The sequence below is a fragment of the Hakea prostrata genome, unplaced genomic scaffold, assembly GCF_041222555.1.
Source record: "Hakea prostrata isolate BN-2017 unplaced genomic scaffold, UWA_Hpros_2 contig_67, whole genome shotgun sequence".
In the NCBI taxonomy this organism is placed as follows: Eukaryota; Viridiplantae; Streptophyta; class Magnoliopsida; order Proteales; family Proteaceae; genus Hakea; species Hakea prostrata.
In genome coordinates, this window is record NW_028291186.1 from 2807 (window position 1) to 19913 (window position 17107).

Genomic DNA, 17107 nt, shown 5'->3' on the forward strand with positions numbered 1-17107 from the left:
CCCGGAGAAGATCTAGGCACTGATCGAAATGAAATTGCCTGTCACAGTAAAGGAAATCCAATGCTTGACCGGAAGGGTAGCAGCATTAAACCGGTTCATTTCCCGAGCTGGGGAGAAATGCAATTCTTTTTTCAAACCATTGAAGGCCACACCCAGTTCGGGGCAATCACTTGGACGGAAGAAATGTCAACATGCATTTGAACAACTAAAAACATCACTCGGGACGACACCTGTCTTGGCCCGACTAGTGACCGAAGAACCTCTTACAGTTTATCTTGCCATTTCACTAACTGCAGTCAGCGCTGTACTGGTGAAAGGGGAGACAATCCAGAACCCGGTCTATTATGTGAGTCATGTACTCATAGATGCTGAGACAAGGTATCCGGACATCGACAAACAGGCTTTGGCTCTTCTGGTGGCATCATGAAAGCTAAGACCCTATTTTCAAGCACACCCATAATAGTCCCGACCAACTTCCCACTAAAGAAAATACTTCAAAGACCTGATGTGTCTGGAAGGATGGTCAGTGGAGCTTAGCGAGTACCAGATCGAGTTCAAACTGAGGACGGCCATAAAAGCTCAGGTTTTAGCCGACTTCATTGTGGAAAGCACCCTACCACAAAATGAGAATCAAACGGCCACTACTGAACATCGGACTTGTGGATTTTACACGTCGATGGCTCGAGTAGTGCTTCTAGATCGGGAGCAGGATTGACACTTAGCAGTCCCGAGGACTTCACGATCAGCTATGCTTTGAGATTTAATTTCCCGGCTTCCAACAATGAAGCCGAGTATGAAGCTGTCATAGAAGGCTTATGAGTAGCCCGAGCACTCAGGGTTCGAGAATTAGAAGTAAGAGTGATTCTCAACTTGTTGTCAATCAAATCAAGGGAGAGTACAATGCGAAAGATGAAAGAATGGCCAAGTATTTGGCCAAGGTTGAACAGCTCCAGATTCACTTTGAACGGGTAACTCCGAACGGTATACCGGGAAAGGAGAATGAGAAGGCAGATGAACTCTCCCGGCTATCTTCGGCAAATTACAAGAATTTAGACTCGGCAGTTTATATCGAAGAGCTAAATAGCCCGAGTACACAGGAGATAGAAACTTTTGAGATCAGTCGCAAGCCCGACTGGACAACGCCCTTGGTAAAATACCTTCGGGATAATATACTCCCGACTGATCCAAAAGAAGCCAAAAGAATTAGAAACCAGGTGGCCCGGTTCACCATCATTGGGGACCAACTATACAGAAGACCCTTCACTGAACCACTCTTGAGATGTGTTGGCCCTTCCCGGGCCAGCTATGCTCTAGCAGAAATTCATGAAGGTATTTGCGGCGCACACATGGGTGGAAAGGCTTTGGCATAGAAGGTGTTGCGCTCGGGCATATTTTGGCCAACTGTGCAAAAAGATGCTATTGAATATGTTCGCAAATGTGGACAATGCCAAAAGTACGCCAACGTTCCAAAGGTGCCACCAGTTCCCATGATGCCCATCTCCAGCCCAACACCATTCGCAATGTGGGGAATGGACCTAGTCGAGAAGTTACCGAAGGCCTCAAGAAATCAGGAGTACCTTGTGGTTGCCATAGACTACTTTACGATGTGGGTCGAGGCTGAACCGCTGTCTTCCATCACAGAAAAGCAAATGGAGAAATTTTTCAAAGAAAAAGTCATTTACAGGTTCGGGATACCCCGAATTCTATTGACGAACAATGGAAAACAATTCGAGGGAGCAGAATTCAAATCCTTTTGCAAAAGATATCACATTGAACATCGGTTCGCCTCAGTTGCTTACCCTCAGAGCAATGGGCAAGTGGAAGTCACCAACAGAACACTTTTGGACAGGATTAAGAAGAGACTAGAGGATAGTCGGGCGCAATGGGTCGAGAAACTCCCGAGTGTTCTGTGGTCATACAGGACAACTGCGAGAACCCCAATTGGAGAAACTTTGTTCTGCCTCACATATGGAACCGAAGCCTTAGCTCCCGTGGAGGTATTGGTCGGGTCATTACGTTATAACACCTTTGATGAAAATCAAAATGACCAGGGCCTAAGGGAAAACTTGGACCTCTTGCAAGAAACCTGAATGAAGGCACAACAAAGAAATCAGTTGTACCAAAAAAGAATAGCTCAACACTACAACTCCTGGGTAAAAAACCGAAGGTACGGATCGGGAGATTTGGTACTGTCACATCCACCTAGCCGGTATCCTATCTGACATACCCGGGATGTGATCCACAGCCCGAAGATCCAGATCGAGCGGCCATGCCTCCCACATATACGATAACATAATCATGAACAATATAATCAAGGTTTAAAATAAGCAATAAACAGATCAAAAGAATAATAAAATATAATCAATCAGAGTGCGGAATATCAGGTATCAACTTCTCAATTAAAAGTAATCTCAAAGGGAAAGAGTGATCAGAAGTCACCCCTTCAAAAGTAGCGGAAAGATGGTTAATTAAACTAAGTTACAAATCTATGCCAAGAGTAAATCCATAAGAGCTAAAGACATTATATCCATAAGTTTTACAGTCATCCAAGGAAATGGGGCACTATGCAAAGGTTTCTTCAATCCTAATGATTGTTTCTTCATAAATATGGATGAATTGGACCAAGCGCGGCCGCTCCCTCACTAAGGTGGGGCTAACCCTGGTACGAACCATAATCCTCCTCGGCACAATAATCCTGACTCTCATCGTAGCCATCGCCCGAAGGGTAGTATGCGAGATCATAGCTCGGGTCGTAGTGTGCGCCATCAGAATCTCTATACCTGCAAGATAATCTAACAATTTTGCACAAAAGGAATGAGTTCAAAAGAACTCAGCAAGGCAAGTCGTTTCATAATATACAGTTCATTCGATACAAATCATGATAAGATGCAAGATGATATGAGACAATGATGATATATGATTCTAATCCTAAGTATGCTAGTCTCTAAGGTAGACATGCTTTAAGCCATAGCACCATACTTCTTTGGGTCGTCTGTCACTCCCCCTCAATCATATAGATATCTTGGGTCTGCCGTGGTAATTTGGTAAGGTCCTCATCAAACCATGGTTGGGGATTCAGTCACCACTCTCTCACATCACCATTGGTATAAGTATTGGCTCATGTCATGGCGAAGCCTAACCCAATGCAAGTCATCTACTCAGTCATATAATGTCAGATCCGGATACTTTCCCTATGGCACCGACCAACTCGGTTCCGTATCCTTCACACTAGAGTCAGCGTATCCTATGGCACCGACCAACTCGGACTACGGACTCATCAACCCTATCGGTCATCCACAAATGGTAAACGGGAAGCTCTCACGTCCTCTCACGGGTTGGTTATCGGTCTTGAGCGCCCGTGAGCCCAGGTCTATCCATTTGCAACCCTACCAATAAATGGCCCCTTTCAGGTATCCGCAGTATGGTTCAAGTCCTCTCACGGAGTGGATACCGGTCTTGAGTGCCCTTCAACCATACTCTACCACTGGTCGTTCGGTCTCAATACCCTTCCGATTCGGGTCTGATACGACAAGGAAATATCCTAACCATACACCTAGAGAATCCTATGCATGTCATCCAATAACCCGGGAAAGTGTCGATGGACACCTTCAGAGAATATCCCATACTATTCCCTCTGATGTCCAAGGACAGAAGTGTCGGAAGGACACTTCCCAATCCCAAGTCATACGTAGTGAATCACAAGTTCAATCTCATCATATCATACTTAATCAATGATTCATCATATAAACAAAGGCATATCATAGCATAATTAATCATATAGAAATTCATAAAGTACAATTAAACATGATATTCCAAATGATATGTGACATACTACTACTGATAAGAATGCATAGAATAGTCATGTATGATAAAGGAATACACATAAGAATATAACCATTGAGTTTTCAAGGTATAAGCATGTTTACATAATTAACATACTTGAGTTAACGACCGTCCTTACCTTAATCGAGTCGCAAATAAAATCAATGATCACCAAGAATAGTGCTAGAAATCAGTGCTGGTACCCTAGACAACATACAAGTAACATCAGAGAAGAAAACAGTCGAATCAGAGGTCAAACGAATCAATTCAGTCAAGTACAGGGGTGATCTCATATCTTGGTTGACTAGCTTGGTCGACTGTCAGTCGACCAAGACTTGTTATCCTCATGGCAGAATTCAAAACTTGGTCAGAAACTGACCTTCCGGTGCTCCGATCGACACGAAATTTGGATGGCACGTTTACAACAGTATGAGGATACTACACACTAAATTTCATGACGATCCAACGGTCCAATTAAAAATACCCAAATCGAAGTCTTATGTTCTATACGATAAATATCACAAATCAAAATGGAATTGGTTGGAATTGTAAAGAATGATGGGAATCAACTAAGTGAATGGTAAGAATCAAATTAGAATCATGAATTCATAGTAATCTAGACCTAACATGCATTCACATATCAGTTTTGAATCAAGACAAGGTTGAAATGAAAGGAATCAAAGTAATGAAATGTAAGCAATCCTAATTGAATCATGGCATAGCAAGAATGGGGTGATAATCACGAGATTGATTGGGGAAAGACTCATGGTTAAGTGTTTGCAAGGTTGCAGCACTTCAACCATGGTCTTAAGATCATACTTTGGTAGAAAATGAATAGATTAGAAGAAGGATAGAAAGAATCATACCTTGAGTTGATGATTGATGTGCAATACAAATGATTGGAGTCAAAGATCTTCCCAAACACCAAGAAAATCCCAAGAGAGTGTCCAACTTCGTGCTTTGGAGTGCAAATGATTAGCCTAGGTCCTCATTCACGAGTTCCAAAAAGGTAGGGGCAAAATGGGAAGTGATTTTGTAAAAATTCGAATTGCATTACTGTTGGTCGATTGTCGGTCGACCAAGCAATCGACCAAGGCATGACAACAACTTCAGGAGTGGATTTGGAAGGCTAGACAGATCCGAATTGAGTTGGGTTTTCTCCTACAAGTCAATCAACAAGTCTAGTTTCAAGAAATACCTTCGGATTGATCACGGGGGTCCAATAAGTGCCTCAACTAATTCAATCTTCATCGATGCACAGATTTTCACTCATCACTGAAAATGTGCTCAAGTAAGGGGCATCATCGTCAATGTCCATAGGCTCTGGATCAAGCATCGAATCTTCAACTACGAGGGCCCACAAGTCTCTTCTACCTCCACTTCGGGTCTTCGGACCTGCAACAGTATAAAATCCGGGCCGGGTCAGGGTTAGGATAAGGCCGGATTTTATAGGTACTAAGAAGAACTGGGGCTTCCAATCCAAAGAATCAATGAAAGTTAACTCCAACATGGGAGGGACCTTACCTCGTTGGCAAAGAAACAAGACCGGGAGCATACCAACTGAAAGACTCAGAGATTGGAAAGCCGATTGATCGGTCATGGAACTCCACCAACCTGAGAATGTTCTATCAATAGCTCTATACCTTTTTCAAAAAGGAAGTAGACATTTTCGGGTCCTTCCCGGTTTATTTTGCGCCTTTTTTCAAAGGGCTAGCACTTTTTAATAAAGTAAGATTCAGGTACGTCCCGGTCTATTTGCACCTTTATTAAGCACTTGCATCTTTTTCTAAAAATAAACATTTTCGGGTCCTTCCCGTTTGTTTTTGCACCTTTATTAATGATCGTGTCGCTAACCAATCAAAAATAAAATCCTATACTAATCTAGCAAGCAGAAAGTACGAGGTCGAACTATGGGGAACTAAGAGGCTAAGTCACTAAGATTGAATTCAATAAAACTAAATTTAAACTAAATCTACTAACTAATGTAAAACGTTAACTATGAATATGTGAAGATCTTTGGGATTTCGAATCCCCAATGCTTTTCCCTAACCGATATAACTCTACTCTTCAAAGCAAATTAGGGATGGTCTTCCTAGATATGCCCTATTTTTGCAAAACTATCGTCCTTCGCGGAAGCTTGGCACGCTTAGTTCACTGAGCTATAGAACATCTTTGGCCAAACTCAAACACAATCAACTAGAAGAGATAGAACAATCAAATTAATGAAATAAGCATGGTTCATCTACATCCCAAAGAAAATGAACTAGCTACTCATTATCACAAAGTTCATAAGAAAAATAAAGATGAAACATAGGGGGAGAGAGAGAGAGATGTGGTCTTCTTCTTCTGCAATGAGAGAGATGAGAGCCGCATTCACCGTCCTTTTTCTTCTCTGTGGTTGGCTTCTCTTTTATGTCTCCCGCACACAATGAATCCCCTCTCTTTACCCGTAGATTTGACCTTTATTCTTTCGAAATTTGGAAAAACTTAAAACTGTAAAGTTGTAGATATTTTCAATATCGTTCCATAGCATCTTGAATCATCGAAATCCAAGCTCATACGAGAGAGAAATACCCAAAATACTGAAGGTAGGTCTGTTTATCCGATTTTCAGATTTATTACCAATTTTGTTCCTTAGACCTCCACATATTTCCAATTTGGCTAAGATCTCACTTTTCATGATTTCTTGAGCAGCAAGATTGAATGCCATGATTTAAAATCCACCAATATCTAATATATTTGCCAACTTTACTCCATATTATCTCTAATATCCAAAATCACCTTATTCCTGAAAAATACACAAAAATACTCAATTAGCTCTCTTTAATTAAATAAGTATGGGGAATTAAATCAAATAAATAATGGTAAATGCATGCTTATCAATTAAGGACTTACATCTTTTTCTAAAAGATAAACATTTTCGGGTCCTTCGCGTTTGTTTTTGGCACCTTTATCTAAGGACTTGTGTAATTCGGGTACACCCTGAATGACTTGCGCCTTTTGAAGGACTTAGCATTTAGACTAAAAGCTATTGTGGCAAATCGGGACCATCCCGAATGCCTTGCGCCTTTTTTAAGGACTTAAGCATGAAGCATTCCCGATCATTAAATAACAAACTTCAAAGGCAATGGTTGCAAAACACTTAGTCAAAAAATTCATTCGCAAAAGGATTACATGGTTCGAAGACCAAAAGCACTAATTGAATACATGATTCGGGATACAAAAAGCTTCAAGATCCTGAGCTTCTCGATCAATCTTCAAGGAGGGGCTTGCGGGAGGGTTCTCTTCAACAGTAGTCTCAACCAAACCTTCATTGGACACATTAGTGTCAACAGCGGTGTCAGTCGGGGAACCCCCGGCTTCTTCCTCAACAAAGGATTTCTTTGGGCCATCATCTTCAGCATCTACCTCCAACTCCCCTTTGTCACGCCCTCCCAGCCGGTACCCTATCTGGCATACCCGAGAGTGTGATCCACAGCCCGAAGATCAGGTATCGAGTGATCAACCTCCCACATAAGCAATAACATAATCATGAACAACCATAACAAGAGTGCGGAAGATAAATCATAGATCCAATAATGAAAGAATGAATCATAAACGAAATGGAATACTAAATATATAATCAGAGTGTCAACAGATAAGTAAAGTGAAGCAAAAATCCCACTTTACATCCAGCGGAAAAGTAGCTCGAAAGAATAAACTAGATAAAAGCTAATCCCAGTAGCAAGTACATTGGGTAACTAAATTATTCTCCACTTTGTAGACGACATCCTTGTAGGTGTAGATCTCATAAATAGCACAAGGACGCTTCCACTCAATGGTCGGACTAAGCATCGTACGGAGCATAACCACCCGTGGAATCTTCAGAGTAATTGTGGTAACCGCAATCACCTTCCTGGAGATATGCCTCTTCGCCTTGCGCTTCCTCATAGGGACCGTCATAGTATTCAGTACTGCAGGATAGTCTAACAACATTGTACAATAAAGGAATGAGTTTCAAAGAAACTCAAGAAGGCGATTAAAATCCATAATAACATACATGGCGGAATTCCGGAACAAACATAATGCAATATGATATGAGACAACCAATGAATGAATGATTCTAACTCTATGTATGCTGGTCTCTATTGGCAGACATGCTTTAAGTCATAACACCGTACTTCTTTAGGAAAGTCCACTCACATCCTCAACCATTTAAGATATCTTGGATTCTCTCACGGATCATTTCACCGGTCTTGAGCAGCCGATTGGTAATGGGTCCATCATCCCTCAGGACAAACCTTGGCAGGGGGTTAAGTCAACACACTCTCTCACAACCATTTGGTATAAGTACCGGCGCATGTCAGGGTAATACCTAGCCAAAATGCAAGTCTTCTACTTGGTTACATCAAGTCAGATCCAGATACTTCCATTCCTCGTCCCCCGACGATCCTTTCCGGTATCCTTCACACTAGAGTCCTCATAGTCCCTGACTACGGACTCACCAACCCTATTGATCATCCACATATGGTAAACGGGAAGCTCTCACGTCCTCTCACGGGTTGGTTACCGGTCTTAAGCGCCCGTGAGCCCAAGTCTAACCATATGCAACCCTACCAATAAATGGCCCCCACAATGTGATTCCTGTCCTCTCACCGGGTTGGTTACCGGTCTTGAGCGCCCATGAATCCCCATTGCTACCACGGGTCGTTCGGTCTCAATACCCCTCCGATTAGGGTCTGACATAACAGGACATCCTAGCCAAACACTACTAAACAATCCTAGATATGTCATCCAACAGTTTAGGAAGGTGTCCAGAGGGCATCTCCGGAAACATCCCATAATATTCCCGTAGTAGTCCAAGGACAGAAATGTCAAAAGGACACCTCTCCTTCCCAAACCATACGTAAGCATACACATGCATCAATTCATATCATCACATATATGGTAACTCCATATATGGAAAGAAATCAATATTTACAAACATTTGTATAACATTGGTAAGTAAATCATACATGAATCAATTCAATATGAATAAGTAATGCTACTGTAATCAAAGTTATGCAACAGTAGTATATCATTGTAAGAATCTAATTTAGGAAACATATTAATGATATTCAAATATAGAAACTAGATTCATGCTATCTATGTAATTAAGGAAATAACCATCCTTACCTTTTATAACTCGCAAAGAATCCTAAGAAATCAAGTAAGATCTTGGCAAACTTGAGAAGAAGGTCCTAAACAAGTATATACAACATATTAGGAAAGATTCCTAACAGAAAATATAGCAAAACATCCGAAACAGACCAATTCTGGAGTTGCTGTACTCATTGGTCGAGTGGATTGGTCGAGTGGTCCAGTCGACCAATGCAGACAGTAGCTTAGAAAATCGAGTTTTGAGATATGAAATCCGAATTTGGTGGTTCAAAAGGGTACTAATCAAGGGGTAGACTACATCAGTAGTATTCTAGCATATAGGGGACCTCAAAACACTAATCAAATCAAGGTATCAAGATCCCAATTAGGAAACAAAAAGTTACCATAAATAAATCAAACATGGATCTTGATGAATTTTGAAATAGAAAACAAGGACAAGAACAATAGGAAGATGGATCATTGCTTTTGGTAATGAAAACATGAAAACATGCATAGGTCTTCATGGTATAAGGCTTAGAAGCATGAATCTAAATAAGGAAATAAAACCTACCATATATGTACTATCATGCATCATGAAGAACACATAGTAAGGTAGAAGAGAACAACTAGAATTCTATGGATTATGGATCATAGAAAGAAAACACAACCATTAACCACTAACATGATCAATGAAAGAAGATCCAAAGAGATCGGAATTCAGATTAGGAAATTAACAGAGATTAAATCATGGTTTGATCATGAATCCTTCAAAAGCTTGCAATGATCATGGTTAAGATCATTGTTCTAGCCTTTAATCCTTAGGATGATCATGAGAACATGTTCGGAGATGTTTGCAACAGAGGATGCAGCATCTCTTCTACTGTCTCAACTCAAAAAGGAAAGAAAAACAAAGATGTAGGAGAAGAAGAGAGAGTAGACATACCTTTTGATGCAAAAAGAAGAGTTCCGACGAAGATCCGCCAAGAAAACTCCAAGGATGCAAGAGAGATGACTTGCAGAGGTCTTTGGTTCGTTCCAGAGGGTTTGGAGGCAGCAAATACGAAGTGGACTCGAGGTTAGGCTTAAATAGAGCAAGAATCAACCTAATTGCCAAAGACAGCACCCATTGGTCGAGTGGATTGGTCGACTGGCCCAGTCGACCAATCGGTCGACCAATGCAGACAAACAAGGCCAAAACAGGGAATTGAAGGCCCGGATCAAATCCAAACCTAAAGGGGTTTTGCACACAAGTCAAGTGACTTACCTAGTAGGTAGAAATGCCTTCAAACCAAGATAGAGATCACTCCAAGTCCATCAACTAATTAGATCTTCATCAGGATTCTGTTTCCATAAATAGCACCTCATCATCAACCTTCATGGATTCAAAGCCAGACACCAAGTCCTCTACTGGGATGGCCCAAAGCTGACTTCTTACTTTACTTCGGGTCATCGGACCTACAAATAACAAGGTTTCCGGGTCAAGGTTAGGGCTGGGTTTCACATTCTCCCCCCTTAAAGAAATTTCGTCCCCGAAATTGAAAGCGTACTGTGCTTCCAAAGAGGTAAGGAAACTTCTCCTTCATGTCTTCTTCCTTCTCCCAAGAAGCTTCTTCAGGGGTATGGTTCTTCCACCGAATCTTCACCAAAGGAATGGCGCGATTCCGCAGCTGCTTGTCCTTCCTATCCAGGATTTCGGCCGGTTCTTCATCATAGGTCAAATCAGCACTAAGTCCTTCAGTGCTTGCTGCAAAATGTGTTCCGGATTCTCTATGTATTTTCGGAGCATCGAAATATGGAACACATTGTGCACACCAGCAAGAGGCGGAGGTAATGCTAATCGATACGCAACGGGTCCAACCTTTTCCAAAATCTCGAAAGGTCCAATGTAACGAGGGCTAAGCTTTCCCTTAACATTGAATCTCATCACACCCTTCATTGGTGAGACCTTCGGAAAGACTTTCTCTCCAACTTGAAATTCCAAATCGGTCCTTCTCTTATCAGGATAAGATTTCTGTCTCTCGACCAGGCAGACTTAATCCTTTCTCTTATCATATCTACCATAGCACTTGTAGCTTCAATCATCTCGGGACCTAAGACTTTTCTTTCACCTGTCTCGACCCAAGTACAAAGGTGTCCTACAAGTACTACCATACAAAGCCTTGAATGGAGCCATGCCTATTGTTGCTTGATAACTGTTGTTATAGGCAAACTCAACCAAAGCTAGGTGTTCATCCCAATTACCACCCATATCCACCACACAAGATCTCGAGCATGTCTTCCAATGTCTGAATTGTCCGCTCGGATTGTCCATCGGACCGTGGATGATGAGCTGTACTCAAGTTCAATTGGGTTCCCAAGGCCTTCGCAAACTATTCCAAAACCTTGAGGTGAACCTAGGATCACGATCCGAGACAATACTCAATGGCACACCATGCAGACGAACCACATTATCCACATAAAGCCCGGCTAGCTTATCCGGAGTATGAGTGATCTTCATAGGAATGAAATGGGCTGATTTGGTCAACCTATCAACAATCACCCACACAGTGTCATTGCCTTTACTTGTCCGAGGCAAGCTAGTCACAAAGTCCATGGAAATATCTTCCCACTTCCAACTAGGAATAGGAAGGGGTTGAAGTAATCCAGATGGAGGTTGTCGAACGGCTTTCACACGTTGGCAAGTCTCACACTTGGCAACAAAATCGTCAACATCCGCCTTTAGACCAATCCACCAAAAATGTTCCTTCAAGTCCTTGTACATCTTGGTGCTTCCGGGTGTACAAGATAAAGACCGACTGGTGTGCTTCCTTCAATATTTCTTTCTTAACTTCATCGTTTGTGGGCACACACGGTCTTCCTCTAAACAACAAAGCACCATCCATGGATATACCAAAGTCGGGGTCCGACTCGAGATTCGAAGAAATCTTCTCAACTTTGGTCAAAAACTCTTGATCGAACTCTGCAGAGCAACAATCTTATCTCTAAGACCAGATCTTGCCGTCATGGCGGAAAGAATAAAATCAGAATTCTCGAGAACGATTTCCAAATCAAAACTCTCAATAGAAGACCACAATGGTAAACTCAAAGCATTTAAATCCAAAGTCTTCTTCTGGTTCTTCCTACTAAGAGCATCAGCAACAACATTTGCTTTCCCAGGATGATACTTGAATATCACAATCATAATCGGAGACGAGTTCCAACCATCTCCTTTGTCTCATGTTCAACTCCTTTTGGGTAAAGAAATATTTCAAACTCTTATGATCCGTGAAAATGGCAATCTTCTCACCGTAAAGATAATGTCTCCAAATCTTCAAAGCAAAGACAACGGCGGCAAGTTCTAGATCGTGAGTGGGGTAATTCCGCTCATAATCCTTCAATTGCCGAGAAGCATAGGCTACGACCTTGCCATGTTGCATCAGTACACAACCCAAACCAATCTTTGACGCATCGGTATAAACTGTCATACCACCGGAACTATCGGGTATAGTCAAAACCGGGGCACTTGTCAATCTATCCTTCAACTCTTGGAAATTCTTCTCACAGGCGTCAGACCAAACAAACTTCTCTTCTTTCCTGGTCAACTTAGTCATAGGAGCAGCCAACCGAGAAAAGTTCTCAATAAACCTTCGGTAGTAACCCGCCAATCCAAGAAAACTTCTTATTTCCGTTTATCGACTTCGGTCTCTCCCAATCAGCCACAGCTTGGACCTTTTCGGGATCGACACGAATACCTTCGGCTGAAACTACATGACCAAGGAAAACTACTCTCTTAAGCCAGAAATCACACTTGCTAAACTTAGCAAACAACTTCTTTTCTCGCAACCTTTGCAAAGTGAAACTTAGATGACTCGCATGCTCTTCTTCGCTCTTCGAATAGATCAAGATGTCATCAATGAAAACAATCACAAACTTATCAAGCACATCATGAAATACTCGGTTCATGAGGTCCATGAACACCGCAGGAGCATTGGTCAATCCGAAAGGCATGACTCTAAACTCGTAGTGACCATACCGCGTTCGGAAAGCTGTCTTGAAGATATCACTAGACTTCACTTTCAATTGGTGATATCCGGACCTTAAGTCAATCTTCGAGAACACAACTGCACCCTTCAACCGATCGAAGAGATCATCGATTCCGGGCAGCGGATATCTATTCTTGATAGTCAACTTATTCAACTCACGGTAGTCGATGCACAAGCGCATACTACCGTCTTTCTTCTTGACGAACAAGACCGGAGCTCCCCAAGGTGACACACTAGGCTGCACGAAACCTCTATCAATGAGCTCATTCAACTGATTTTGCAACTCTTTCAACTCGGTAGGAGCCATCCTATACGGAGCTTTAGATACGGGGGAGCGGCACCAGGGGACGAGATCAATAGAGAATTCGACATCTCTGTCCGGAGGCACTCCCGATAGATCATCGGGAAGACATCAACAAAGTCGCAGACAACTCGACTTCATCGACTCTTTTCTCCACTATACCCTTGCCTTCGGATGAAGCATCATCCACTAGGGCATAGACTTGCATCGGTGCAGGCACAGCACCTTCTTACAAACCCTTCTCTTTTCACCTTGAAATTCAAAGACCGGACTTCCACAAATATGGAACTGAATCTTCTTTGAGGAACAAAGGAACACAGCTTTGTGGGCTGTCAACCAATCAATTCCCAAAATAACATCGAAGTCCTTCATGTCAAGAATCACAAAATTGGCTTCCAAGTTCTTTTCACCAATCAACACAGGACATTTAGATAACCCCTTATCTAGTTTCACAACAGGACCAGAGGTGTACTAATCAATAAACAACTAGACAACTTCTCGGGGATTAGGTTAGTCTTCTTGATGAATGCGAGATGACATGAACGAATGAGATGCACCCGTATCAAATAAGACAAATGCAGAAATAGAAGCGACTAACAATGTACACCGTAATCACATCATGGCTTGGATCCTGCTCGATCTTGGAAATACTGAAAACTCTACCGGAGGGAGGAGCGGGAGCACTCTTCACCATCGCAGGCGGGCTGCTTGGGCGGGCCGCCGGACAGGCACGAGCAAAATGACCAGCTTGCTTGCAGTAGAAGCAAACGAGGATTGCTTTGGATCCAACGGGGGTGGCTGCAACAGAGGACTTCGAACAAAAGGCCTTGCACTCGCACTTGCACTTGCACTTGCATTTGCTGGTGATCGGTTTCCGCCATACTTGTTTAAACCGGCCGGGCTGCTGAAAACCCGTGTTCGACCTACACTCTTAGCCCGAAAGGTAGGAGTGGGGTAGGGTGTAGGTCTCACATAACGACGGTCATTGCGATCCACCAAACCAGAATTCCTTGATCGCCAAGGCTTTTGCACACGAGCACTTTCCTTCTCTGTTTCTTCCAACTTCTTCGAGTTACGCACCACTTGAGCATAGCTCACAATAGGCTGGACCGTGAGGTAAGCTTTAATGGCGGGGCGCAGTCCTTTGAAGAACTTCTTTGCTTTGGCGAGGTCTTCCTTCAAAGAATCTGGAGCAAAGAAATGAAGCTCCTCGAACTTCTGTTGGTACTCCAACACGGACAAAGTTCCTTGAGTCGGAATCATAAACTCCGCTTCCTTTGCATCCTTCACCGCCTCGGGAAAGTAGTTCATACAAAAAGCCTCTTTGAATAACTCCCAAGTTACAACTCCTGCATGCAAACCTTCCAAAAGCAGGACGAGTGGAGATCCACCATGCATCGGCTTCTTGTTGCAACTTCGCTCAAGCAAACAAAATCTTCGAGCTTCCGAGCATTGCAGATGCCGGAAAGCCTTCTCCAACTCACGAAGCCACTTGTTAGGAAACAAGGGGTCCTTGGTAACTCCGGTGAAAGTGGGTACTTGCATCTTGAGAAAACTCTCCATCGGGGCGAGTATGAGGAGTTCAGCTAAACCTCCCGCATTCGGGACTGCGGCATGAGGATTCACATTAGCACCAGCCGGGTCTCATTATGCGAGTCATGAAACCCACCAACATCTGGTTGAACCGAGCTGCTTGCTGCTGCATCATATTGCCCATGATATTGGCAATATCTCTCGAAACTTCCAACATTCGGGGCACCGGGGATCTCATGAGTACCCCGATCAGCATTTGGTATCTCACCACCTCCATGAGGTACTTCACCACCTCCCCGAGGTACTTCACCACCACCATGACCACTTTGGATTCACCACGCCCACTTCTCGGAGTAACCATTACGCAAAAACCGAGAACATCAAAATACCGAATTTCGAAGATTCAACATAAACCACAAGTCCAAATGATTTGAAAACTTAAATCATGCTCAAATATATCCATATAGTCATCAAACAATATTCCATAAGGCAAAAATCACATTTTCCAAAAATTCAACAGCAAATGAGGTCACCGTGACCATTGGTCGAGTGGTTGGTCGAGTGACCCGATCGACCAATCGAGTCGACCAATGAAGATGGAATACTGAAAATTCGCATTATAAGCCTCATTTCCACATTCCAACCTCATTCTAACTTCTTCCAAAGGTGAGAGAGCTCTAGGGAAAATATCCAAGAGTTCCCACAAGTGTTCTTGAGGTGATTTAGTGCTTCAACAACAACACCACAACACACCATCTTCATAAACAAGGTAAATCTCTCATTCTTTCTTCCATTTTCATCTTCTCATGCTTGCATTTCAATAAAACCATGCTTTACTTGTATCCAATGCTAGAAATCATGCTTAGGAATGCTTAGAAACATATTCCCTAGGTTTTAAACACAATGACATGCATAGACAACAAGTTTTAACACATTTGGTGCTCATCTCGCAAAGTTTTATACCGAAATCGATATCTTTAGAAAAATTTCGTTTTCTCTCAAACCGCTTGAAATTTTCGCACGAGATCAAATGCTACATGCTCAAGATGACATTGTAGATAGGTCCATACAATTTGATTTAACCAATTTCAACTTTTCAAAAATCCAATTTTGACCTAAATTGCAAAATCCCCAAATTTCTTCTTGCTGAATTTTTCGCTTTAATCCAAGTTTTCGATCGATTTTCATCAAAACAACTTCATAGACATGAAATTCCAAGTATTGTGCACATGCTAGTATGTTCAAATCAAATTTCCCCCAAATTTGAAATTTTCCGAAAAATTACGAAAATACCCTTTTGGCTAAAATCTTGTATAGCACTAATTGGAATTGTCTCTTGTCTCTTTCACGGATACATCATGCGGAGGGGAGGACGAGGAGGAGGTAGAGGTAGAGGTCGCATCGTAGGTGCTCTCGGGGGCGAGAGGTCGGGTTCCTTTCGAGCCCGAGAGAGGAGGTTGGGAGACCAGGACCTATTTGACACACCTCGGGCCGAGTTTGCGTGCGAGGCCTACTTCAGCTATTGTAACATCGAGATGGGGCGTCTACTTCACTTACGCCAGCTCGGAGCCTTCGGGATCCGGCGGAGGTTCGACACTTTACGGTGGACTCACCTCTTCACCGAGGATTTGCCGGTATACCGGGAGCTAGTGAGGTTGTTCTTCGGCAACCTTACTTACACGAGAGGAGGCTCGGGGCCGGGGACATCCACTCGGACTTGTCCTCGGGAGCGGGGTCCACCGGACTCGGGTTCGCTTCTCCACCCGGACAACTTGGCTGAGATCCTGCGGGTCCCTTACTACCCACATCGGTGTGTGTGGATACCTGCGGAGCGGACACTGGACAGCCATCGATGCCGTACGAGCTTCGCGAGATATGCTCCACGCTATGGGATAGCCGCCGATGCTTCACACCGTGGACTAGCGGACGGATGACGGGTTACTGCACGTATTATCGGTCGCATAGTCGGCCGAAACATCATGCCGAAAGCCGGACATCACCATCGGGTCACGGTGATGGAGGCCTTGGTCATTTACCGCATCTACATGGGCTTCGAGATCGATCTTTCCTACATCATTCGGCGGGTCATCTTTGGACTTAGTTCTGCGGCCTAGCATGCGGAACCTTTGCTATGGGAGGCTTCGACTTTGATCTTCGGGCATTTCGGGGTGAGTTTCGAGGATACTCCGATGGACACTAGATCACGGGGATACCCCATTGGGACTCGGACCATTCGACGGATGAGACTACATCGGTTAGAGAGATCTCCTGGTCCGGAGGGTGAGGATGATGATGAGTCGGAGGATGAGGA

The 17107-nt window shown here is 43.2% G+C and overlaps 1 protein-coding gene across 1 annotated transcript; it reads left to right on the plus strand.

Annotated features, from left to right (window-relative positions):
- Window positions 1-815: 815 nt before the first annotated feature.
- LOC148999013 (uncharacterized) lies at window positions 816-1370 on the plus strand. Its single transcript, XM_089141533.1, has one exon. The coding sequence runs from the start codon at window positions 816-818 to the stop codon at window positions 1368-1370; it is 555 nt and encodes a 184-aa protein (XP_088997659.1).
- Window positions 1371-17107: the final 15737 nt, after the last annotated feature.